General features: G+C 43.9%; 1 protein-coding gene across 1 annotated transcript in view; it reads left to right on the top strand.

Annotated features, from left to right (window-relative positions):
• LOC117397069 (sortilin-related receptor) overlaps nucleotides 1–25,678 on the top strand; it is a 51,915-nt gene that overhangs the window by 13,869 nt on the left and 12,368 nt on the right. The window contains exons 3-32 of the mRNA XM_059010344.1: nucleotides 1,051–1,176; nucleotides 1,464–1,625; nucleotides 2,261–2,328; nucleotides 3,055–3,235; nucleotides 8,080–8,181; nucleotides 8,512–8,681; nucleotides 9,678–9,870; nucleotides 11,156–11,273; nucleotides 12,787–12,860; nucleotides 13,440–13,528; nucleotides 14,162–14,340; nucleotides 14,759–14,945; nucleotides 15,129–15,257; nucleotides 16,011–16,096; nucleotides 16,462–16,634; nucleotides 16,821–16,952; nucleotides 17,356–17,447; nucleotides 17,587–17,833; nucleotides 18,141–18,279; nucleotides 18,669–18,842; nucleotides 19,205–19,318; nucleotides 19,766–19,888; nucleotides 20,333–20,452; nucleotides 21,025–21,150; nucleotides 21,398–21,511; nucleotides 21,988–22,119; nucleotides 22,303–22,434; nucleotides 23,512–23,646; nucleotides 24,052–24,204; nucleotides 24,992–25,147. Of these exons, the coding sequence (XP_058866327.1) occupies nucleotides 1,051–1,176; nucleotides 1,464–1,625; nucleotides 2,261–2,328; nucleotides 3,055–3,235; nucleotides 8,080–8,181; nucleotides 8,512–8,681; nucleotides 9,678–9,870; nucleotides 11,156–11,273; nucleotides 12,787–12,860; nucleotides 13,440–13,528; nucleotides 14,162–14,340; nucleotides 14,759–14,945; nucleotides 15,129–15,257; nucleotides 16,011–16,096; nucleotides 16,462–16,634; nucleotides 16,821–16,952; nucleotides 17,356–17,447; nucleotides 17,587–17,833; nucleotides 18,141–18,279; nucleotides 18,669–18,842; nucleotides 19,205–19,318; nucleotides 19,766–19,888; nucleotides 20,333–20,452; nucleotides 21,025–21,150; nucleotides 21,398–21,511; nucleotides 21,988–22,119; nucleotides 22,303–22,434; nucleotides 23,512–23,646; nucleotides 24,052–24,204; nucleotides 24,992–25,147 (4,126 nt within the window). The remainder of the gene's footprint in view (nucleotides 1–1,050; nucleotides 1,177–1,463; nucleotides 1,626–2,260; nucleotides 2,329–3,054; nucleotides 3,236–8,079; nucleotides 8,182–8,511; nucleotides 8,682–9,677; nucleotides 9,871–11,155; nucleotides 11,274–12,786; nucleotides 12,861–13,439; nucleotides 13,529–14,161; nucleotides 14,341–14,758; nucleotides 14,946–15,128; nucleotides 15,258–16,010; nucleotides 16,097–16,461; nucleotides 16,635–16,820; nucleotides 16,953–17,355; nucleotides 17,448–17,586; nucleotides 17,834–18,140; nucleotides 18,280–18,668; nucleotides 18,843–19,204; nucleotides 19,319–19,765; nucleotides 19,889–20,332; nucleotides 20,453–21,024; nucleotides 21,151–21,397; nucleotides 21,512–21,987; nucleotides 22,120–22,302; nucleotides 22,435–23,511; nucleotides 23,647–24,051; nucleotides 24,205–24,991; nucleotides 25,148–25,678) is intronic.

Below are 25,678 nucleotides of genomic sequence, written 5' to 3'. Positions count from 1 at the left end.
AATCTTCACAGCCTCTGCCTTTCATTTGAAGCTGCTCTGGGACTAGAGTAATGGCTTTTGTAAACACTCTTAATGGGTTTTATCCTTTTCATTTTTCAGGCACACACAGGGACACGGTTGGTTAAGCATTCGGATTTATCTCCGCAGTGGTTACAAGCACTGGTTTAGCTTGGTGATGCTGGTTAAGCTGGTTCAACAAAAGTTTTTGATATGCATTCTTCTAGAAATGTCATTTAATTTATTACGTTTAAGTATTTCGAGGAATGCAAACGTGAGAAGTTATAAAATGTAAAAAAAAACAAATCTATTAATGACATTTGAACCTACTCTTCGAGATTTCTCCAGTGCGATCTTCGTAGGAAATTAATTGCCTTTGCTCCATTTACATGTTTCGTGGGAATACCCTTAAATAACATTGCTGAGAAACAAGTCCTGCTTTCATTGCAAGATATTTCAAGGCAGTGAGGAACAGGGTTGTGTTACATACTGTATACCAAGAGAGTAGCTTACCCAGTAGTGAATGGTAAGGACGTGCTTTTGCATTGAAGTTACTGGGAGAATCGGAGTCCTAGGAAGTCAGAGTAGCAACATTTCAGTAACTTGTACATTTAGTGCATTCAGTGCTGAAAGGTAACACAGAAACAAATTAGCGCGGCCTTCTCGTTTGTATCCATTCTGATCAATTAAAGGAATAACTGCTGGGCAGATTGATGGAATGTGTTATTGCATGTGCTGGCATTATGCTGAGCAAGCGAGCCCGTGTAATTTATGTTCTTACCATCGACCTTGTGCCACTTTATTTGCTTCAGCTAAAACCAGTAAACAGGATACTGTTTTTTTTTTTTGAAGATTTGTTGCCCAGCGACCGTTGCTCTGGTTACAATAAGGCACAGTGCCGGGCCTCGGGTTCATCCATAGCTGGATTCGAACCCAGGTCTCCAGAGGCAAGTGAATTTGCCTGCTGTACCGCAAAGTATTTTTTACTGCACAGGTGTTACGCTGACTTTTTGTATTTAACAATAAGACTCTGTTTTGTTTTGTTCGTTGCAGGTGTACGTCTCTTACGACTACGGAACAAAATTCCAACAAATATCGGACAAATTTCAGCTACCAAAAGACTCCAGCGGTCAGCAGGCTATCGCTCAGTTCTACCACAGCCCGGTAGACAACAAGCGGGTAAGAAAAGCAGCTTCTTTACCCTCCTCCTGTCGGCTGCTATTGATGTGATGATTTACTGCCATTGCCGCATGTCCAGAACGATGCTTAAACTCTAGGTATATCAATAGAAATACACTCTTGGGTCATTTTTAAAATGTGAAACTGAACTAAAGCTGCACCAAAACGAAGCCTGGTTCAAACTGGGTAGAGTAGTGTGTTGAATCTGGTCTTCCAAAGAGTCTTTTCTTACCCATGTTGGTGTTACTGTACAAGGAGTTTGACTCTCTCTCTCTCTGTCCTTGCAGTACATCTTTGCAGACCCCAGCAACTCCTTCCTCTGGATCACTTTTGACTTCTGTGAAACTGTCCAGGCAATCCCAGTGCCCTTCAAAGCCACCGACCTGCTGCTTCACAGCAAGGAGCCTAACCTGGTCCTGGGCTATGACGGCTCCAACTCCGACAAGCAGGTGAGCTTCTCTCAGGGGAAGAATCTGACACGCCAAGCAGTTCTCAAATCCCACAGATATGTGTTTTGAAATGATTTAGAAAATGCTGATGCTAATGCTCTACCTAGAATTCTGAATAGCTTTGGTCACCTGACTACAAAACGGATACTATTGGACTTGGGGTGAAAATACTGAGGTGGGCAACTAGGAGTTAATGACCGAAGCTATGTGCACAGGCTGAACAGACAGGAATCGGGGGATTGTAATAATGTGCTAAGTGGTAGAACAAGAGGATGTAATTAGAAGCTGTGTAAATAACTTCAGAGCAGTAGGTGCTTGCCACAGAGATTTATAAATGCATGGAATAGCTGCCATGTGAAGTAGTAAAGTCTGATACACGAGAAACATTAAGAAAACAATTAGATTCCTTCCTGTTGAATTAGATCCCATTCGTGTGGACACAAGCGTGCAAAGAATTAGCCTTGATGGGCGGGTCAACCTTCTCCCAGTCTTATGTGGAAGTCGTGATACATTTATGCTGTCAAGTCTTATGTTTTATAGTTCATATTGTACTTTTAAGCATACGGGGGGACTGTCTGACCTACCCTCTCAACTAAGGGTTATTTTGTGCTTGTCTACCTTTCCTCCTGCCCTAGTTGTGGATGTCCGATAATTTTGGCCAGACTTGGGTGATGATCCAGGAGCACGTGAAATCGTACTTTTGGTAAGTCGAATGAAGTTTTTAAAATATTTCATTCAAATAGATTTTTTTTTTTTTTTTACTGCTATGATTTTGGGGTCTGCTGATCCAGTGTTCTTGCTCTTAGTGTTCACTTGACTCTGAGCTTGTCTGACGAGCCAGACTGTCAGGTCTGGACAGAGTTCCAAGAAACTCCTGACATGCTCTGTAGGAAGTCCTTGTGGTAACTGTACTCCAAGTCACGTTATCCAGATTTGCAACATTTATCCCTCTGGGCTTTTGTACTAATCACACCCGATGGCTAAACAGGGTTTGTTTTGTTTTTTTTGTGTTGGGTGGAAATCTCCAGAATCTGCTTGCTTTGTTTCTGTTGTGATAATCCCGCTTTCAGAAAAGTATTTAAAGTGCTTCCAGAACACAATCCCACTGATTGTGTTTCTACTCTGTGTGTTGGTTTACGGCTTGCAGTCTGTCTGGCTGCAGATCAGGAATGGGGCGAGAGGGAGTTCTGTTTAAGGGGGGGTGGAGAGAGAGAGAGAGGAGAAACAAGGCTAGCCTGCGGAAATAGATTATTGATGGCCATGGCTTTTATTTTGCAATGAAGCACTGATCGATTAGTCGCCCTGGTACACCTGCACTTGAAGGCTTTTTTTTGGCTTCTTAATTTTGAAGTAAATTTGCTGCAGCTCCTTCACTGTGTTGTTGCACGTGGAGAGCTGTTGTTAAACTGCCGTGTATTGCTCTTCACAGGGGAGTGGAGCCGTATGACAGCCCCACCACTGTGTTTGTGGAACGACACGAGCCCATGGGCTCCTCCAGCATCCTGTCCAGCACGGACTTCTTTCAGAGCGAGGAGAACCGCCACCTGCTCCTGGAGAGAGTGGACAGCTTCCAGCTGCGCGACAAGTACATGTTCGCCACCAAGACTGTGGTAAGAGCATGCCTACTGCAGCACTGCAGCAGCTTCATAAATATCCATGTTGGGAATGCACTGGAGCCCGTATCTCTGCACAGTGGGTACCAACGACAGGAGGCCGTTCAGCCCATCAAGGCTGGTTCTGAGTAGCCGAGTGATCTCAGAACTGTCAGGTCGGGTCTTGAAGGACCCCAGTGATTCGGCATCAACAACGTAGCTGCCCATTCCGTACCCTCACCGCTCTCTGTGTAAAAGTGTTTCTTACCCTAAGGGTTGGTTTGATCAAGCATTTTATAGAACCGGGAAAGTGCCCTGCATTGCAGGATCCACCTGTCTGCAGTCCAGTGGGGTTACTGTACATTGCCCTGATAAAATCCACCTGAGGCTTAATCCAGTGGATTTTTAATATGGAGGTTTTGTGAATGGTAATGGTTGATTTAAATTGGATTATTTCAAAGTTATTGGGGAAGGGAGGTCAGATCTTAAACCTACACTTTTACTTTATTGAAGGACTTTTTCTCTAATGAACACTAAAACAATTTGTCACCTCACAAAAAACACTCACTAAGAAATACTTCTCTAATGTCATGCCCTAATGAAGCTAGGCAAGACAGGGAAGCAAGTTCGGTAACTAATCTGTAGTGTAGACACTAATCGGAGAGACAAGACAGGGGTGACGCCGGCTGAAAGTGTGTTGACAGTTCCCAAAACTAGTTTGAGCTAGAGAGTCACAAGCTTCCAACCCTCCCCTCTTTTAAAGCCGTTTCCTTCTTCCGGCACTATTTGAAGCAAGGGAGTGCTATCAAAAAAATCCCCACACTATTTTTTCCTTTTTTGGCAATGTTTTTTATGTGGGTTTAATGCTACTGTGGTTACATTTCACTTGGGAGGGAAATTAGCTGTATTTGAAACCAGACCTGCAGAAGCTATTGAATTCACACATTCACTGTCTGCGCCACCAAGCCCCTAGTTTCTCAGCCTTTACTATCCCACTTTAATCAGCTTCCTCACTTTGACTGGGACTCCTCTGGCTCTGTCAGATTTTTTTTTTCCCAGCAATCTGAAATATCTTATTTAGCCGCAGAGGAAGAATGTAGGGCAGAAGTTGACCTGGCTTGATCAGCTCTCTGAAGATTTTCAATTCTAGCAACTGTGTCCTTGACGCATCAGAAAGGTTATTTATTTATTTATTTTTTTTAAAAGGGCCTTTTCAGATGATCAATTCATGTCATTGGCTTGGTTTTAGTTACTTATTCTCTTCAGCCACTGTTATTGTGCCTGCCAGTGATCTCACTTTTACACTTGTGGAAGCTAAGCACATCGCTTATGATGAAAGGACATGTTAAAACGGGTGTGAAAAATACACACACAGTAATCCACGTGAATGCGGTTTAGGAGCTTGCAAAGAGCATACCAGGCCACGCTTGCATACAGAACTAGCAAGCGGATTCCAGTAATATAACCTAACATGTATTATATTATATCCATCTGTCATCAACACTGACAGAGATGCTGTTCATTAATCCGGTCGCTGTCACTCAAAAAACACATTTCCTGTGACGTGCACCTCTTTTTACAGAGGCCTGCGTAGTGTTGGCAACACTAGACAATCCAATTGTGAGGAGCCTTGGTACTGACATTCTTTAGCACCAGTGATGTGAGAGTCTCATAATCTGTCACACATTGTTATGTTCACACAGTGGGTTTTTATGACACTTGATTTAATCTGTTTTTGTTTTTACAGCCGCTATTGAAACCAATATTTGAAACCTTAGTGTTTACTTAACAAAGCAGGGCGGACACACTGAACATTACAGTTAGAGAGTGTTTACAGTTGTATCTAAACTCATATTTCAGTTCCTAGTTAGTAGTTTTTTTTGCACCAACAATTTGGTGCAGATAGCTTTGTGAATACATGCTGTTTAACTCCCCTTGCGTTCTGAGTCGGCCTGCATCTTAAATCTATTAACAGACTAGTAGGGATGGAAGCATTTATTCTGCCAGATAAATCGCTTGGCAACAGTTGAGGGTGACTGAGCAGTTTAAGTTTGGTCTGTATTACTGTAGCTCTGTGCCTTAGTAATAGCCTGCAGTGTTCTGTGTAACATGTTCAGACTGCAGCCCACAGCACTTCTCAGAGTGATGAATATGGCTTTGAGGTGAGATTGCAGTGCTGCTGAATCAGTCTGCTAGCATTCCATTCCGAAACAGAAATCTAGAGTGCTCATGAGGTGTTGCACACCAGAACGTTTAGAGATAGATTGTATATTACACTCTTCTGTGGCATGGCAAAATGCTGGACGGAGTAAGATGGAGGCATTTCCTGTATCCAAAGCGTGCAAACTTTCTTTACCATGCTACCAGATACCATTTAAAAAAAAAAAAAAAATTAAATCCATACAGGTATTTGTTATAATATACGTCTTTCAAAACTACAATGCGAGGCCTGCATCGCAAGTGTAAAACTGGTCAAATGTACGCAGTCAATCCATTGAAACAAAAAGGATTCTCAAATGTGTCTCGTGTCAGGCAAGTGCGTAAGATTGTTTGACATGAGTAAGTACAGGACAGTAACTGCCAGCGTCTTCTGTGTGGTCAACAAAGCCCCATAGCCATTGTTCAGCAGCATTGCATCAAATGCCACTGCAGTAAATCTCATTGGAGCTGCTTTATCTACAGTGGTCAGGCACAGGAGGTGAATCACTGTTCTTTGTGTTTCTGAAGGCCCCGAATAACAACCCCACTGGGTGTGGAGTGTGATAAAGAGGAGTGTGTGTCTGTCTGTGTGTGTGTGCAGGAGATAGAGCCTATTCAGTCATATTAGCGTTAGCTTCCTGGTAAAGGTAAACATCGGCTGTTCTTTGAATACGCAACTATTTCAAAAGCAACGCTGTAGATAAACTGATGCATCCTGGTACCGCGACAGCAGGTCACATGGTCTCCCAGCTGGACAGGAGGCGTGAGTTACTATCTATATACCAGGAAGCAGTAGCAACTTTTCAACAGGCCAAATATATTACACTGCACTTTTATTATCATAATAAAAAGACAAATGATCCACTAGGCAGGAATTCAAATTGAATTGCAAGTGCCAACTTAACTGCCTGTTCTGGATCAGACTACATGTATTGTGGGTAAGTCATAGTGTAATCGCATATACAAACTTCTTGTTCTTCAGTGACAGGCCAGGATAGAATAACCGCTGCCGTTTGTAATTAACTAGAGGATTTCTTGACTGGTTTCAAGTCATAGCAAACCTGTGCAATCTGAGCCAAATGAATAAAAACCAAAGCAGCTTCCCCACCGGCACAGTTCAGAGGTTCTCCATTAGCCCGAGCCTAATTAATAAATGTCACGAATCCATTAGCCGGCAATGGGGATTTAGTAGTGCCGCTGACAAACGGCCATTTTCAGTGTTAGATATTCTTCCTGGAGCAATTCCAGTCTCTTCAAGGACGTAGTGCTTTGATAGGCAACCTGTTCACACTCCGGTACACACAGCTTCTCTCTTAATGGCTTTCAGCAGCATGCATGTTTTAAAGTGAGAGCAGCTTTGGTCATTGCTTAGGCAGATCTGAGAGTGCTGCCTCTTCACTGCTGTGCAGGTGGGTTTTGTTGAGTGAAGGGGAATCTTGCAGGGCGTTCTGTATCTTTGGAATTTATTTATTTTTAAAGGTAACACTGTGTATCATTTAACGTACATAGAGGCCACCAATTATTCAGATTCAGTGTCCTTTGTATAATATATTGCAGTTCAATTGTGTGAAAAAGTTGCCAATACTAAACTTAAAATTTAATAACTGGCTAATACTGAATAAAAATAAAGTGCAGTTTACTGCACACAGTATGAGTAACACTATTATTCAGACAGTTTATAACATTTAGCAGTGTAAAACCAGCAAGAAATAGCCTCGAACAATAACTTCTCCTAGCTGCTGCTAAAGTCGTTTTTCTAGTTTTATTTTTATAGTGAAAGAAACAACAGAATTCACAAGAGGAATCGTAGCGCGGCAAGAAAATGCAGGATCACTTATTCTAATTAAACATGAGTAAGATTCAAATAGCTCTGAAGGAACACAGTGGGTGCCGAACACATCATCGAACAAGCTGCAGGGGAAGCTATAATAGTGCTAGATTATTTATATATAGAAGTGTAATAGCCTGTTTAAGACTGCTTGTACGTTTTTTTTTTTTTTTGCATTACTAGAGTGTTGTAAAGAAAGCTCTTGCTCCATAGAGACTTCTCCGTGTTTGAATACGAGAACCAATTTTGAACACATTTAGACTAGCTGGGCTGATTTCTGCAGTGTCTTAAAATACTGTTGAGTGAAGCAAGTTGATTGGCTCCTTGAGTGCTAGAAAAGATTTGTGAAGCCCCTGCCACAGAGAGCCTTGTGCTGCAGTGCTCTGAATCACTAAAGGAACACTCTGACTAGCCTCCGTCGGACGTTATCACACATCGCAAAACCACAGTTCAACACAGCTGTCAGTCTCTGCTTGAGAGAGGCCCAGGACTGCAGGGCAGGCTGGGATGGAGGTGCTCTGTCTGTCTGACATGGTGCGTACCTGCGGACACAGTGCCAGACTATAGCCAGTACCACCAAACACACACACACACACAAATGCAAAAGAACTTGTAGCTCCGTTATATTGGAAACTCAGTTAATGGGTGACAAAAGCCATATTAGTGGTGGGTGTTGTTGTTGAAGTGTGTGTTGTGTTTTTTATTTTTCTTGCTTGCTTGTTCCCCTGCTCTTGGGACAGTGGCTCTCGTGTGCACCTAGACGTCGCTGCCCTGGTGTCTGTTCCCCATGTTTAACTCCTGTAGTCACTCTAATGGTCTTGTGTTTCCTCCACAGCCACTCCTGGGGAGCCAGCAGCAGTCCTCTGTGCAACTCTGGGTATCCTACAACCGCAAGCCCATGAGAGCAGCCCAGTTCATGACCAGGCACCCCATCACTGTGAGTACCATCTACCAGCTGCATGTGAGGAGTCTCCTTGTGCGTTTTTAATTGTCTGTATAATAGTAACAGCTATGGGTCCTGTTAACCATTCCTTTAACCCGAAGTACTGCTTTCATGCAAAATATATTCACAAGGCTCCTATTGCATAGCAGTTTCACCCATGCCTATACAACAGTTTAACATCAAACTCCTGGTTCGTGATTGCTTTAGTAATATACTGAAGGTAGTTCTGAAACTGAGGACTGGGTGCAGAGTTTCAAGCCGCGCAGTGGCAGGTGCTGCTGCTCCTGCTGATCCTCTGACCCCTCTTGCTTGCCTGCTCTTTAGGAATATTACATCGCAGACGCCTCTGAGGACCAGGTGTTCGTGTGCGTGAACCACAACAACAGCGTGACCCACCTGTACATCTCAGACGCTGAGGGGCTGTCCTTCTCCCTGTCCCTGGAGAACATGCTGTACTACAGCCCAGCCGGGACTGGCAGTGACACACTCGTGAGGTACGCCGTTCACCAGCGTCGTTTTATAAGAATACGTAAGGGCGTCTTTTACTGTGTCGGAGGCATCGTCTCCTGCAGTTTGGGCAGATCCAACTGCTTGAAATGACTGGCTGTCTGTGGTTCACTGGAGGACCACCTCAAGCCATTAACCTTGTTCTAGCGAGGCTAGCACTGTGCACAGCTGCCTGTGCATTGATTAGAGTACACCGAGAGACAGGTGAAGAATGATCCATGTTCCGTGAGCCAGGTTTAGGCTGCAGAAAAGATCGGTTGAAGAAATGACCTCCATGTAGCTATAAAGTCCACCGTTCTCCACCGTCTGTCACTTTTAAACCCTCGGGGCAACAGCTTTCCCCCATAGGCCTTGACTCCAGTCAGTATTTGAATATCGTACAATAAGTATCTCTGGTGGGGAGAATGGAGGTCAAACCAAGAGCAACAGTGTTCTACTATAAGCTGAACGGTGCAGTCCATTTTCATTAGACTGTTATTTGTTAATCTCTTGTGATTAACAAAGAGAAATCTGTAATGCTGTGGCTGGTCCAGGCTGTTTATTATAGGGTGATGTCAGAGGTTCTCTATTGACCCCTTGACTGTAGACCTTTTTTTTATGTCTGGTAACCCTGTGTGAGCCAGTGTGGATGTTTCAGTCTCAGGGTTCAATAATATACTCTAAATATTAGATGCTCATAGATGTTTATGCCTTTTTAAGAAGTATTTATCTTCAGGTGTTAAATGCATCCATTCATTGTGCTGATTTCAAAACAAGAAAAGCTGTCCTTCCTTCACCTTTTACATTTCGGTACCAATGGCAATTTTCTGCATAAAAAGCATCGCAAGGCCGTACGTTGACAATGAAAACATCATATCAGCAGAGTAGCCGCACACCGCTGCTGAATATCCATGGCTTTTCCTCTTTTTCTTTGGTGGTTGTATTTGCACTTGCCAATTTCAGATTCTTCCACATATGATCCCCCCCCCTCTGTGATTCTCCAGGTATTTTGCGAACGAGCCCTTCGCTGACCTGCACCGCGTGGAGGGGCTGAGGGGCGTGTTCATCGCCACGCTGATAAACGGCTCCTTCACAGAGGAAAACATGCGCTCCGTCATCACCTTCGACAAGGGGGGCACCTGGGAGCCCCTGCAGCCCCCTGCCTACGACAGCCTGGGGGGCACAGTCAGCTGTGAGGTAGGGGTGCTGCAGCATAGTAACCAGAGCTGTGACTCTCAATACAGTTACCTTACAAGTGGTGTTGACTAGAACGCATCGAGGTTTCTGCTTGAAATGTTTACATGTGAGGCTGTTGATTTTGCCTGTGGTGTTAATAAGCCCTTGCCGTCTTCTTTTTAATTTCTTTTCTTAGTGTTTTTAACATACATCATCCATCCCGGTTGTAAAACCCATATGCACACATAAAATATTGACAGAGAATTGTATAGACCCCCAAATTGTGCTACTCTGAACAGCTTATGCAGAAGCATGTCCTCATCACAATGAGACAAACAGATGTATAGAAAACGTCTTGCTGTGTTCTATTATTCTTATTTTCTGTTCATATCAGTGATTCCTTTTTTCTTTATTTTTACAAACCACTCAATCCGATATGCCCTTCCCCGTTTTTCATTAGTGATGTACAGTTTGCAAATAGCCGGAGTTGAGCTACTGCTGTTACAAGAACACTGTGTGTGTGTTTATTGTAGTTCTATACTGTATAGGATATCATTTGTATCCTTCAAGAGTAACCTTGAAACAACTCAAAAACAGAAAAACAAGTTATTTTCCTGCAGTGCAGAAAGCACTCTGTGTTTTGGGTGTTAATTCTAAGGAAGGATGTGGTTACTGTGCATAATGCTCTAGACAAAACCACACAAGTTCGTAGCAGAGCTGATGTTTTATCTAATGTATGGATCGTTCTTGATGGCAGGATTATTGCCCACGTGTGTAGAGGCATAAATGCAGAATGATTTACAGCTTGTTTTGTTTTGATTTGTTGCTTGTTTTTTGTCACTCAAAACTCTTGTTCACTAAATATCTTTATTACCCTGAATAGATAACCTCACTCTCTTCAATATACTGTACTGTATACTAGAGATTATAAGCAGAAGCTGCAGTGACACACCAAATAGCATCCATTTATTTCCAATACAGAATAACTCTCAACAGGGGATGTTATAACAGTATTGATGGGAGTTGTCTTGGTCAGAAACTATTGTCTCGGGTTGAGAAAGAGAAATAATCCCTGAAGCCACAGGCTCTGGGAAATTGGGAACAGTTTCACACTAAGTTGAACACTGCTGTCAAAATCTGTTTTATTAAACCTGTGATGTTAGATTATAGTGGAAACTAAAAGGAGTTTTTTAACTGTAAGTCAACTCCAGTCAGTGTTTCAGTAGTACAGTTTATTGCGGAGGCACATGCTATTGAGAATATAAGCATTGTGGGGATAATACAAGTGGCTGCTTCTTCTTGCCAGCTCTCCAAAGGCTGCTCTCTGCACCTCGCCCAGCGCTGGAGTCAGCTCCTCAACATCCAGCTTCGCAGAGTGCCCATCCTATCCAAGGAGTCCGCGCCCGGCCTCATCCTGGCCACAGGTACCGCACCAATTCTTCATTTTCATCAGATTTTCAGAAGGAATTGGAGCGTTTTGCAGTGATCGGGTTGTCAAGGTTTGAACACCGTTGTGTAAGGCGCAGCTGGATTTTAATTAGAGCATTTTACAGCACCAGGGACTCCATCTGGATTGCATTAACCACCCACTGGTGGTTTATACCGGGTACTGTTACCCCATACAATTCAGTGACTGCTGCTGTCCAAGTGTTATTAGTGCTGCAATACATTTGTATCTTCAAGTGTGATAGGCCAGTCATATATTAGGGAGGTGCTAGTAGAACCTATATAAACTTATATGTGCATTGTGCTTGGTAGTAGGGTAGGAGATCTGATTTTATTTATTTTTTTAATGTTTTGAAAATCAGTTGTGTCTATCGCAGCTTTATTTTTTTTATTTTGGGTGTGAAAACAGTTTAGGTCCAGTCAAAGTCTCTGCTTAGACATCGCAATCGCAACATGTACACCACACAGTTTACTTTGAAATGAAAGAATAATTGACATTTATTAGAGAAAATACAGAGGTAGTAGACAAAACCGTTTTCCATGCCCAAAAATCAAGGCAGAAAAAGAAAAGCTACGATAGAGGCACAGTTAGTTTTCAAAGCCCAGTTGAATCTACCATTTTAAAATATTGAGATCAATCTGAAAAGATAACGCAGAAGTGAATCCGCATTCCTCTTTGTGTGATAGGAGAATGCAGTTCTGCTACAGAGGCTGTAATTAAAGCTCTTCCCAGCTGCTGTGTTCCCTCAGACACCCAGAGGGCAATTACCGACGACATTAAAAGTCAGTTCTGCTCTCAGCGGGGAGGGCAGCGTTACAAAACTAATCCAGCTACTGTATCATTAGTCTTTTACACTTGTTAAGCTCATTTCTTTTCTCCTGTTATCTGTACTATCTTTTAGAAGAAATTCATTTGTATTCATTGGTTGAAGCAAGCTTTGTGGTGCTGTCTGTGTCTATTAGTCTAATTGTAAAGTAGCTGTTTCCTCTTATGCCTGTCTATTATCTATATAGGTCTCCAAATGTGCACTTTCGAAAGCAAATGTGATACTGCGAGGCTCTGTTTTCGTTTTAAAACCCCGACAGCTGGTACTACCCTTTGCGTAAGAAAGTTATCCAGGAAATCGGTTTCACTTGAACTTCTTATGTCATTTCACCTCGGCAGTGTCTTCAGGGTCAAGCCTCCTTACTGGCTGCAAAGCATGTCAGTCATTACAGGAAGCAGCTGGTTGGTTAATGATGAAAAAAGAATTACACAGGTGCGCCAAGGTTCAATTACAGTTGCATTGTAATTGCAGTTAATTACAAATTGCGCAATTACAATCGGAACTGACCCCCAAGCAGCAGTGAGGTCCGGCGCCCTGCATTATGAGCTGAAATAAAGCAGTGTTTGAAAGCACTGAGGTGATCTCTGAATGCATGGAGGAAAGGGAAGCTGCCTTGGACTCCCAGCTCAGTGTCTCCTTGTTTTTCTTCCCTGATTTGTTTCAGGTTCTGTGGGGAGAAACCTGGCAAACAAACCTAATGTTTACATCTCAAGCAGCGCCGGAGCCCGCTGGAGGGAGGTAAGCCTGCTGTCTCAGCACTGGCTCAAATCAGCCTGGTTGTGTGCGCACGAAGATAGTGCTGAAGAACTTGTGCTTAACTTGGGAAACCTGTAGTTTCCTACAGCATGCGCTTTAAAATCAATTTACTTCATATTTTTATTAACGTTTATTTCTGGTCCATTTTGTATTGTACTGGGAATCCTCTGATTCATTTCTTTTTTAGTTTTTTTTTTTTTTTTTTTTTTTAAACAAAGATCTGCAAATATTTCATATCTACATAGTGCTGCATCCTGGTACCTTTGCTGTAGGTCAAGCCGTTTGCGGCGAGACCATTTTGAGTGAGTTTGAACCACAACACATGAATAGATTAGGTACCAAGGAGCGGCTTTTCATTTCTGTCGGCATATTCCAAACTGAAGGAGAAAATAGATTCAATTGGCCGTCCTCAAGAGTAGAAAAGGGGCCAGTGACAATTCCAAGCGGTTCCCAGGCTCTCCAATACCGAGTTCTTGTAACTGGATCTGCTTTTACCTGGCTCTGAGCTTCCGTTCAGCTGCCCTGGAGAATCCTAACTGGCACATGCGGTTTGTTTTCCAGGCTTTAGAAGGTCCTCACTACTATAGCTGGGGAGACCACGGGGGAATCTTGATGGCCATCCCTCAGGGAGGACCTACCAGACAACTCAAGTGAGTCGCTGAAAAGGGGAGCAGTCTTTCACTGCGCTTCCTTGGGAGATCGGATGCGTTTTTCTGTTTTGTTCTCCAACATTTTGCTTTTATATTATTTTTCTGAAGCTGGTTTACCGGAGATGTGATGTACAGATTTTCGTTCGGTAGTAGCCCTTATAAAAGTTTACCTTTTTGTATTTTTTCACTTTTACCATGCTGCTCCCATGGTTATACTATGTGTTTACCATGCTTTGTCCTGGTTTACCGTGTTTATATATGCTTTACTGTACCTTGCTATTCTTTACAATACTTACCTATGCTTTTCACTATACTTTATTACACTTTGCTATGCTTTGACTATGGTAAACTTTTTATATAAACCCACAAGCCCACATTAATTAATATACAGTTCAACTTCAATTAAAAATGGTAATTTCTGTTCTATAAAGATGGCATCAGACTGGCATTTGTGCTTATTTGTGTGTGTGCCAAATTTCAATCCAGGCCTACCGAGATGAACCTCATGAAAGTCTAGTGAATTAGCCATCTTTGTGCCTGTCTGTCTGTCTGTCTGTCTGTCTGTCTGTCTGCACCACACTTTTGAAAGGGGCGTCTGATTCTGTGTGTTTCCCCCCCCCCCCCCCTGCTCAGGTACAGCACCAACGAAGGGGAGACGTGGAAGAGCTTCAGTTTCACTGATAAAAACGTGTATGTGTATGGCCTGCTCACCGAGCCGGGAGAGAAGAGCACGGTCTTCACCATCTTCGGCTCCTACGCAGACCAGGGGCACAGCTGGCTCATCCTGCAGGTCAACACCTCCGACGTACTAGGTGAGCTAGCGCTGGGGACTTAATGCTGGGAGCAGAAACAGTGACAAGGGGACGGGAGGATAGACCGATACAAGACATTTAAAATAGGCTTCTGGTCAAAAAGTTTGCCATTCAGTTTAAGTTTCGATAAGCAGTTTCTAAATTACTGTGTTTTAAAAGTGACCGAAGATAATGCGGTTTCATAGAGCTGCAAACGTTTACTGCAAGTTATATCTCAATAAAGAGGATTTTGAAAATATATTATGAAGAAGACATCCGTAATCGGATTGCACATCACGAGACCGGAAGCTTTTAAGATTAGACACGGCTATGCCTTCAAGCGAATAAGTCCTGTGGAGATGATTTGGCACAGACTCTCTGAAACAGCGAGCGCTGTCGTCCAGTGCGCAGGGTGATGCTCTTGGGTTTCCACCTGCAGGAGTGCCGTGCACGCAGAACGATTACAAGACGTGGTCCCCTTCCGACGAGCACGGCAATGACTGTCTGCTGGGGCGCAAGGCTGTGTTTAAGAGGAGGACTGCTCACGCCGCCTGCTTTAACGGAGAGGACTTCGACCGGCCAATCACTGTCAGCAACTGCTCCTGCACGCGGCAGGACTACGAATGGTACTTCCCTATACACCAACCCTGGGCTCAATTACAGTTACAATTACAGCACAACTCTTTGCTGAAATTACAATTACAGTGCTATTGTGTTCAGTTACATTCAGCTACAATTATGCTAAAAAGTAACTACTCCATTGGTTTTCCAGTGTGTGTTGAGTCAACTCCCTTTCTCGCCCCCCCCAGTGATTACGGCTTCAAGCTGAGCGAGGACCTGTTCCTGGAAGTGTGTATCCCAGATCCCGAGTTCACAGGCAAGCTGTACGCTCCGCCCGTGCCCTGCCCTGTGGGCTCCACATACCGGAGGAGCACAGGGTGAGTCAGCCAGCTCAGGGCAGCACGGCTCAGAGTTTCAAATCATTTACTCCACTGTTAATTTTTTAAAACTAAAACCAGACAATTAAAGGTCTATTCACACCAGATGCAATGTGACAAGTGAAATTGTAGTACAACCCCCCCAGACCTCTCACCCCCCACCCCACCCCCCACCCCCCAGATTGGACCATTCCACTATTCATTGGCGAAATCACAACTGAGTTTTTTTTGCCTGCAGTGTTTCCTTGGCCTGTACAACAGTGCCACCTTGTGTCTGTGAAAGACAATACACTTCTAGTGGTATCTGAGCCTGCTTAAATACTAGGCATAAATGACGCCTTCAATTTCACAGTTTATTTTCTTTTTCGGAAGTTTCTGTTTTCCACCCAAGATTTTGTTTGATGTCCACAATAATTGTCTTGTCCATTTATTTGTCGTTTTTAATACAAGAACAATTTATTAAACAGCTTTAAATATACTTTTTTCTACATTTGCTTTATTATTATGATTTATTGTTCTGGGCTCTACCTGCTTTTGGACTGATTTGCCCATTGACAATGCAAAGAGTCTCAAAGATTTGCAAATGAAATTAAAATCTTTACTACAACAGCCTTGGGTCAAGTAAAGGCAGCTAAAATAATCTGAAACCTAGCAAAGTATTGATAGGGGAGCTACTGCCATCACACTGTACTACTGTGCTCTCCGTCTCTGGTTTTGTGCCGTTTTGTTAAAATCTGTCCCCAATATCTGCAGGTATCGCAAGGTCTCGGGAGACACCTGCAGTGGAGGAGATGTGGAGCTGCGCTTGGATGGACAGACGCTGCCCTGTCCTGTGGGAGGTAAGAATAAAATGACCTAGCAAGAGCACAGAGCTAAGAATGTATGGAATTATTCCATTTGCTACAACCCCTTTAAATGACAAGAGCCAACGAACACTCTCAAGTGTCTGTCTTACATATCCTACCTAACTGCGTGCGTGTGTGTGTGTGTTTGTGAAGCAGGACTTTGTGACACTGTCAGTGTCGTGGCGTGAGTCAGAATGCTGTTCCATTGAGAAACATCCTCCCACCTTGCAGCTGAGCTCGCAGTATTTGTTTAACCTTCGTTGACCCCCTACAGAAGCTTACGTTTCTGAGCTTGTGTCTTTCATTGGTTAAACCCTGCTGAATACGGTTGCCTGTCCCTGTTTTATTTTTTATCACAGAGGCGAATGAGTTCATTGTGTACGCCCTGCGCAGTGCGATCCACCGCTATGACCTGTCCAGCGGGGCTGACGAGACCCTGCCTCTAACGGGCTTACGCAGCGCCGTCGCCCTTGACTTCGACTTCCAGCGCAACTGCTTGTACTGGGCTGACATCGCGCTGGACACCATACAGGTGAGCCTGTCAGGAGCCACACCCGGGGTCCATTACCTGGAATTGTTTTGCACTTTAATGATCGTTGCTTCTAATACAGCAAGTTATCTTAGTTTCAGTTTCTCTTTTGGGGAATAATTCATAAAGAAATATAGAAGTGGATTCTGTTTACCTAAGATGAAACAGTCAGTGTTTGTGTTTCTGCAGCGCTTGTGTCTGAACGGAACCAGTGGTCAGGAGGTGATTGTCCGCAGTGACCTGCAGAATGTGGAGGCTCTGGCCTTTGACCCGGTCAGCCAGCTTCTCTACTGGGTGGATGCTGGAGCCCAGAAAATCGAGGTGAGGCATGGAGGGGGAGAGAGGGAGAGATAGAGAGAGGATCGGCAGGTACTGTAGTTACTCCCCAGCTTTTCATTTGCTGTTTTCAGCTTTTTACTTGATTTCAGACATGAGGAGTTTTGATGAAATATATAGTTTTCCTCTAAACTGTTCTGACGCCGGCCAAGAATTATCGCCTGTAGTACACTGTGTGGTCAGATTCCTTCATGTTCGGTACACAAGCCTTTTGCTCCAAACTGTCACATTTTTTCTTAAATGAAAAACTAACAATACCCAAGACTTGCCCCTTAGTGTATTCATATCTGCCAATATATATTTTGGGGAGACTTTGTCCTCTGATTTCAGTATCTAGCTCCCTATCAGCAGCACACAAGGTCATCTGTTATATTTCCTGTTTTGTTAGGTATCCAATCCAGATGGGGACTTCCGCCATACATTGCTGAACTCCACAGTACTGGAGCACCCCAGGGCTCTGGTGCTAATACCTGGGCAAAGGTTATTATTCATATTTTCTTAACCCAGCACTGAGACGAGGGTGTGTTCTTGAGATCTGGTACATACAAGGTTTGTCAAGGCCGTGTCGAGTCTGAATCGGTCTCTCTCTCTCTCGCTCTCTCGCTCCCTCCACACACAGCCTGATGTTCTGGACAGACTGGGGGGACAGTGCGGCTGGGATCTACCGCAGCGCTATGGATGGCTCCGGTGTCCTCCGCATCGTGTCCGATGGGGTCAGGTGGCCGAACGGGATCACCGTGGATGAGCGCTGGATCTACTGGACCGAGGCCTTCGGGGACCGGATCGAACGAGCCGACTTCAGCGGGGGGCAGAGGACCGTGCTGCAGCAGGACCTGCCACACCCCTATGCCATCGCAGTGTTCAAGGTGCGGGACGCACACAAGGGCTACTTTGTTACACTTTAGAGAGCATGCCTTGACTTGTGTTATCACCAGCTAAGTTCCATAGTGGAGGCATAGTATTGCTAAACCTACTGTTTGTAGAAATACTTAAACTAATAACAGACAACGATAATATTTCAGAGATTCTATTTAGTACGCAAGCAGGCGTGAAACGCTGGTTTAATATTCACTCCAGATACATTCTGACATCTGCGTCTTAAAGACGGGCTAACAGTTGACCAAAATGTCCATTTTAACGTGTGCCATGATAATGATCCTAACCCGTTTTCAGAATGAGATCTACTGGGATGACTGGTCCCGAATGGGTATTTTCAAGGCATTGAAGACCGTCTCGTCGAGCAGCGAGCTGCTGGTCGGGAGATTGACCGGAGTCATGGACTTGAAAATCTTCTACAAAGGCAAAATAGAAGGTGAAGTCTCACCATTGCTAGCTTCTTGACTAAATCCAAGCACCTGTTACTGCAGCGGTTTTAATTGGAATGTAAATGAACCCACTCAACAGCAACGACCCTCACGCGTGGAGGACTCTTCCGAATAGTCCAATAATTATTTCGTGCAGCACTGCTGTCTGTATAGAGTAAATGAAGAGTAGGAGGGTGTCGGAGTTGAAAGGTCTTGCGTTCACTTTGCATGGTAAATTAGCTCAGTCAACAACACCTGATTTGTCAGCACCTGATTTCAGTGGCGCTCTCAGTCCGAGTAATGGAATGATTGCATGCAGCACTAGCTAAGGGTGCGAGCATGCTTTGATAAAGGCTTTCGCAAAGTCTTGACCTTTTTTTTTTTTGTTTCTCCTCAGGCCACAACTCCTGTGCTCACAATCCCTGCAGACTGTTGTGTCTGCCCAAACCCGACCACGGACATGTGTGTGTGTGTCCGGAGGGAGTGTCCAGCACCACGCTGCCCTCCGGCGATCTGCAGTGTGACTGCCCAGCTGGCTACCAGCTCCAAAACCACACCTGCGTCAGACAAGGTGAGAGTCAGGGCACAGGCCTCAGACACTCCCAGCAGAAAAAAAAACTATCAAAGCATCTACTGCAGGCTGCAGCTCTTCCAACACAGCAGACTCTATGCAGGTCTCAAAGAAAATCCCACACGAAACTGCAGACCGCTGTTGTAGCACAGAGCAGATAATGGTGCCTGTGTCCATTTTCTATTTCTTTTTCATTGATAAGACCTCAGGGTTATCTTTCTGTACATTTACTTAGTCCTCCTCCTACTAAATTAAGATTTTAACTTTAGGGGGGATTCAGTAATTGGCCCTGCTCTGAATTGCAGTGTCCAGCACTAATCTAGTACATGTTGGTGATTTGCTGCGTTTGTGTCCTCGTGCAGAAAACACCTGCTTGCCAAATCAGTACCGCTGCTCCAATGGGAACTGCATCAGCAGCATCTGGCAGTGCGACAGCGACAATGACTGTGGAGATATGAGTGATGAACAGGAATGCCGTACGTGAAGCTCAGCTTTGTAATGTAGTGCTTTCCCATTGTTGCTAAATTATGAAATGGCTCTACTGTAAAAAAAAATCACATGGTCAATTTCCCTCGATTTAAACAGAAAATGCATACTTTGCAGCCAGTATCTTTAATTGAATTTTTTTTAAACATGACGTTCTGCATCGTCCATTGCAAGGTAAAAGGACACATTTTAAAGTTTTCATTAAAGCGATTCATCATTATTAATTGAAATGAAATATATAGAAATGTATGCATTTGAATAACGCGTACATCTGCAGGTAAAACTGCCAGCAGCCCCAGTTAGATATCTGAATGAAAAGAGTTTTACAGAGTGGATTGACAGTGTAGACTGAACCGTGACCCCTCTCTCTCTCTCTCTCTCTCTCTCTCTCTCTCTCTCTCTCTCTCTCTCTCTCTCTCTCTCTCTCCCTCTCCCAGCCACCACCTTGTGTGACCCCGAAGTTCAGTTCCGTTGTGTGGCCTCTGGCTCTTGCATCCCCCTGGCCTTCAAATGCGATCACGAGGATGACTGCGGGGACAACAGCGACGAAGAACACTGCAGTAAGATAGAGGAAAATACATTCAGACTGTTAGGAAACAAATCTATTACTTTTTTTTCTCCATCCAAAAAAAAAAAAGTTAAAAATTGTAGCTAACAATAATTCCAGACATCTTGCTCATTTTGTACTTGGCTTAAAAGATCTCAAATGTGCAGTTTTGAAAGAAACACACATTAGAGTCTTTTTCATTTTAAAACAGACATCGGGTATTACACTAGGCTAAAGAATTAAAGGTTCCAGATTGCTTGCCTTGACATCTCGGAACTTTCTTGAACTTTGCGTAGTACCAGATATCATGTTTTAAAATGAAAAGACATGTTTGCTCAAATGGATGTCCCAGGAAACTGTTATGGAAGTATTTTGTTAATTGCAATTACTTTCATTGAATATATGGACCAGCATGCTGTGGATGCTCCTCTGCAGTTTGTGTGTTTTTTGTTTGCAGACGATCACAAGTGTGGGGAGAATGAGTTCACTTGTGCCTCAGGGGTGTGCATCCGATTAGCGTGGAGTTGTGACGGAGACAACGACTGCAGGGATTGGTCAGACGAAGCCAACTGCACAGGTGAGCAGGGGGGCTATTGACTGGTCAGTGCGTTCTGAGGAGACTGAGCAAGGGTTCACTTCCAGAGTCCTTCTCTTCTTCCACACTCTGCTTCAACCAAGGAGAAGCCATTCATAGTTAGGGGGTCGTTCAGCATTTTCAACATTTTACAAATTTATAATTTTCCGTTATAAAATTGAATCATTATTTTGTACTGGCTAGCTATTAAATAATTTGGTAAGGATGTGATATATGACTAATGTAAGCACAGTGTAACCATTATCCAGTCCCCCCCCTACAACACTGTACCCTGACACCCGTCGCTGTGGCTGTGATCCATTGGTTACTGATGCACTTCTTACATCTGCTGGGGGCAGAGTGTACATGTAAATGGTTACACTCAAGTTATAGAGAAGACATGTTTGTGAGCTTTGATGCCACAGGTTTGCATTTCAAAGTATGTGATGACTGAAAATGATCTACAAAGCGAGCCTGTGACCTGTGCCAAGCTGCTCTTTAAAGAGTACCCTGAATAACCCTCTCTCCCCTCTCTCTCTCTCCTTCCTGTCTCTCCTTCCCGTCTCTTTTTCCAGTCGCTCATCGCACGTGCGAGGCGTCCAGTTTCCTGTGCCTGACGGGTCATTGTATCCCACAGCGCTGGGTGTGTGACGGGGATGACGACTGTCGGGACGGCTCGGACGAGGACAAAAAACAATGTGGTGAGAAGCGCTGGAAACGGAAGTCTCCCTGTCCCTAATGACTGCTTGCTTCTCCTTCCCAGAATCCTCCTGGAAAATGACACGGTTCAGTGGAGAGTTCAGTAATATGGATAACACAATGTGTGTCTAAAACCGGTCCCATGTGTGTCTTACACTGCATGAGCCACTGTGATTTAGCACTTATACGCATATGTATGTTGAGACATAAATGACATCTGTGTAAAACCTGTTGTGTTCTTCCTCTCAGATACAAGGGGAAGCTGTAATGGGTTCCAGTGCAGCAACCAGACCTGCATCCCAGCCAGCAAGCACTGCAACGGGGTCAACGACTGTCCAGAGGGGGAGGACGAGAAACACTGTGGTGAGTACAACCAGAGCATCTGCAAAGCCCAGGCAGTGTCTCTCCATTGGGGCTGGGTATGACGGGACAGGCTGCAGGATTCACAGCAAAACGCATTAATATCAATATCAACAGCACTCCTGTTGTTTGGTGCGTTTATGTACGCTTTGTACAGTTTTTATTTTAATTACGAAATCTAACAATCTACCACCACCATTTTAAATATTACATGAGGACCAAAACTGTCCCAGTACTTAATTTTGTATTGTAGTCTAGTTTTTACTTTTAAATCGAAATGAATACCCTAATGGAAATCATTTAATTTCTTTCAATTAAAATTCAACGATCTGCCACTCATGTTCAGTGCAAACTTACCCACTACCATTCCAGGTTGGGATTTCCATTAAAATCCCTTGTGGAACGGTACCAATTTAAACAAGCTTGTCTCTAACCCGAGTATTGCTTGCTCTCACGTGTGCCTCTGGCTCCTTGTCCAGACCCCCTGTGCACGAGGTACATGGACTTTGTGTGCAAGAATCGCCGTCAGTGTCTGTTCCAGTCCATGGTGTGTGACGGGGTTCGGCAGTGTGAAGATGGATCGGATGAGGACTCTGCCTATGCAGGCTGCTGTAAGTCCCAGTCTCGCACTCCCAACCCCCCCTCCCCCCCCCCCCCCCTCCTCTCTCTACCCCGGAAATCTACGTCTGTCTGCCCTGTTAACCTGCGCGCTGCTGGAGGCGAGAGAGAATAGCATGGCTTGAGATCTCGTTGGATGTTTAGCTGATCAGTACTCTCTAATCATGTGTCTTCAGCCACCCGGCCGGAGTTTGAGAAGACGTGCGACTCGTCCAGTTTCCAGTGTCTCAATGGGATGTGCGTCAGTATGGAGTGGAAGTGTGATGGCATGGATGACTGTGGAGATTACTCTGATGAAGCCAACTGTGGTGAGTTTATAATGCCAGCCGATTTAACATGTACTTCTCAGTGCTGTGAAATACAAGACATTGATAGAGTCGGCTATTATATTGAGCCTGTTTGTGCTGTTTGCCCTTTTAAAAACAACGTGCAGATCACCGTAAAGGGCAGGATACTGGCATAACAAAGACACTATTTAGATTAGTTTCCAGGTATTGCTTAGTTTTAGTTAGGCTTTTGGGGTTTTCTTTGCCTTTTAAACTGGGACCCGCTTATTTGTATTGTACACAGAAATACATGCGTGACACAAGAGCCCCTTTTTATATTTCGAGGTTATTATTATTATTTATTTCTTAGCAGACGCCCTTATCCAGGGCGACTTACAATCGTAAGCAAATACATTTCAAGTGTTACAATACAAGTAATACAATAAGAGTAAGAAATACAATAACTTTTGTTCAAGCAAAGTACAAGTGTGACAAACCACAATTCAATAATACAGCAGATAATAGTGATAGTTACATCAGGATATGATTAAATAGTTATAGTTACATCAGGATGTGATTAAATACAAAGTACTACAGGTTAAACACTTGGCAGATTACAGTATTCTGAAGTACAGGATTAAATGCAGTAAAATAGGGGGCAGATAAGAGCAAAATAAAGCACATTTAATAGGTGATAGTGTCCCAGGATACAAACAGAGGAGTTCTGCAGGTGCTGTTTGAAGAGGTGAGTCTTAAGGAGGCGCCGGAATGTGGTCAGGGACTGGGCAGTCCTGACATCTGTAGGAAGGTCATTCCACCACTGCGGAGCAAGGGTGGAGAAGGAGCGGGCTCTGGAGGCAGGGGAGCGTAGAGGTTAGGAATAAACCTGCAATATCCTATGGTTGCAGGATGGCATAGGTATGCTGTCGTCGGTAGTTTCTTTCTAGTTCCATATGTTTTTAAAAGTTACAAAACTCAAGCAGACAAACTAGTGTCTTCAGTGTGTTACCGGAGTCTGCTGCGTACCATGTACTGTTAAAATGACTTGTGATTAGCGCTAAGGTAACTGATGAAGCAGTGCAGTAATATATAGAGTGGGTCCCTGGCCCTGTGTTTCAGAGACCCCGACGGAGGAGCCTGGCTGCTCTCTCTACTTCCAGTTCCAGTGCAAGAACAGGCGCTGCGTCCCCTCCTGGTGGAAGTGCGACCGGGAGAATGACTGCGGAGACTGGTCTGATGAGGCTGAGTGCGGAGGTAACGCAGCACTCACTGTAGCACCGTGTGATACAGGGTTCCAGGACACAGAATGTCTGTATGAGCAGCACTCGCTGTAACACCGTGTGATACAGGGTTCCAGGACGCAGAATGTCTGTATGAGCAGCACCGGTTACATATGAAACGCATGGTGTAAACCTGCAGTTAGATTTGCATCACTTGTTTCCAGTATTTTGTGAAATTATTAGATTGTCTATAACATAATGTACTGTAACTACATTTTTTTAATCTCAGTTTAATCACACATGTATTAGTGTCTTTTTTTAGATTGGGGATCCATTCTAGAAACAACAACTGGCTGTGTGGGATTTTAAAAATAACATACAGACCCTGTAATGCCTTTTATACCCTTGTTGCTGACATGCAGGGTTGTTCCCATTGCAGATTCGGGGCTGATCCCCCACACAACCAGCCGCCCCACCACCTGCCCCCCTAATCGATTCCGCTGTAATTCGGGGGCCTGCATCATCAACAGCTGGGTGTGTGACCGCTATGCAGACTGTCCAGACGGGGAGGATGAGGAGGGCTGTCCCACTGGTAAGGGTGTCTATTGAACTAACAAGTCAAATGCTTGAACTTCGTGCACACTGCGACAGGTAGAAGAGTCCCACATGAGTGGGGGATAAATCTAGGTTATCAGAGTCTGGGGCTATTCAGTGATTCCTGTCTGCATTCAATTCACATTTCATACATAGTTTTGCAGAGATATAACTGCTTACCCAATTGGGATAACAGGCTGGTTTTGCTGTTCTTTAGCACAAGTTGTATTGTCCCTTGGATAAACGGAGAGCAGTCTGTCCGTACGCAAATACAGTACTGTATGTAAAATCTCACCTTTTTTTTTCATGCTTTTTAAAATGTGAAATATGTTGTAAACCAAGACATTTAAAAGGGGTGCTAACCAATGCTTTTCAAATCAATTGTCCTTACTACTTGTGAACTTCACGTTGCAACTGCTTGCCGCTTTTTATTGTGATGAGAATATTTTCAGTTACATGCTGTAGATTGCCGCTGTATCAATACCGCAGATCACATGGAGATATGGAACCACGAAGCACAAAAAACCTTCCATCAGTAGAGTGATCTGCATATCCCAAACTGAGCACAAAGAGCCAACAAGTCTTCAACAGAATAGGGCCATTAATAATATTAAGAATAGTAAGAAATTTGATTTTAACCTTGGTTGGGACTCCTTTAATAACACTTATAAACCCGGCTCCTAGAATCTAGCTGCACTGCATATCCGGGTCTCTCTTCTAGCCAGCCCTGTATGCTTGTGATGTGGAAGTGAAGTGACCCTGTCTTTTGTTGTTGTCTGGCCCAGGTGTAAACATGACCACCACTCCCTCCCCCACGAGGCCCCCGGGAGGCTGCGGACAGGGGGAGTTCCAGTGCCAGCGGGACAGGCACTGCATCCTGTACTGGAAACGCTGCGACGGGCACACAGACTGCCAGGACGCGTCGGACGAGGCCAGCTGCCGTGAGTGGAGTTCAGTTAGCAAGGCTTGCTGATGCACGTCTTATACCACAGAGAGAAACAACGGGAAGCAAGGAGTTCTGTCTTTAAGAATTCAAACTGTAGTCTGGAATTTGAATTGGAAATGTATAAGGATGAACTTGCTAGTGGAGAATTCATGGTTTGGGTTGAAATCTGGCGTGTATCAATATATCATTCATATATTTAAAAAATAAATAAATAAATAAAAAACCCCACTAATAGTGCTAAATGTACTAACTTAATACATTTAATGACCCGTTTGACTAGAAGTCTTTCTCAATGTCTTCAAGAATTTCTAAATGTATTACTGTAATATACAACAAGTTAAAAAAAACAAAACAATGAAAGATCATCATACAACTGGACAGTTTAATGTTTAGTAAACTATTAGCCGTAATAGGATTTAAATTTCCGTTTTACGTTTTTAAAATCTTTTTTTTTTTTTTAATTTGGCTTCCTTGCTTCCCCCTGCCTCGTGTTCATGCAAATGACTGAGAATCGTGCCCCTGTTTA

The sequence above is a fragment of the Acipenser ruthenus genome, chromosome 40, assembly GCF_902713425.1.
Source record: "Acipenser ruthenus chromosome 40, fAciRut3.2 maternal haplotype, whole genome shotgun sequence".
NCBI classification, from domain to species: Eukaryota; Metazoa; Chordata; class Actinopteri; order Acipenseriformes; family Acipenseridae; genus Acipenser; species Acipenser ruthenus.
Note: the sequence above shows the minus strand (reverse complement) of the source record. Positions and strands in the feature narration are given on the sequence as shown.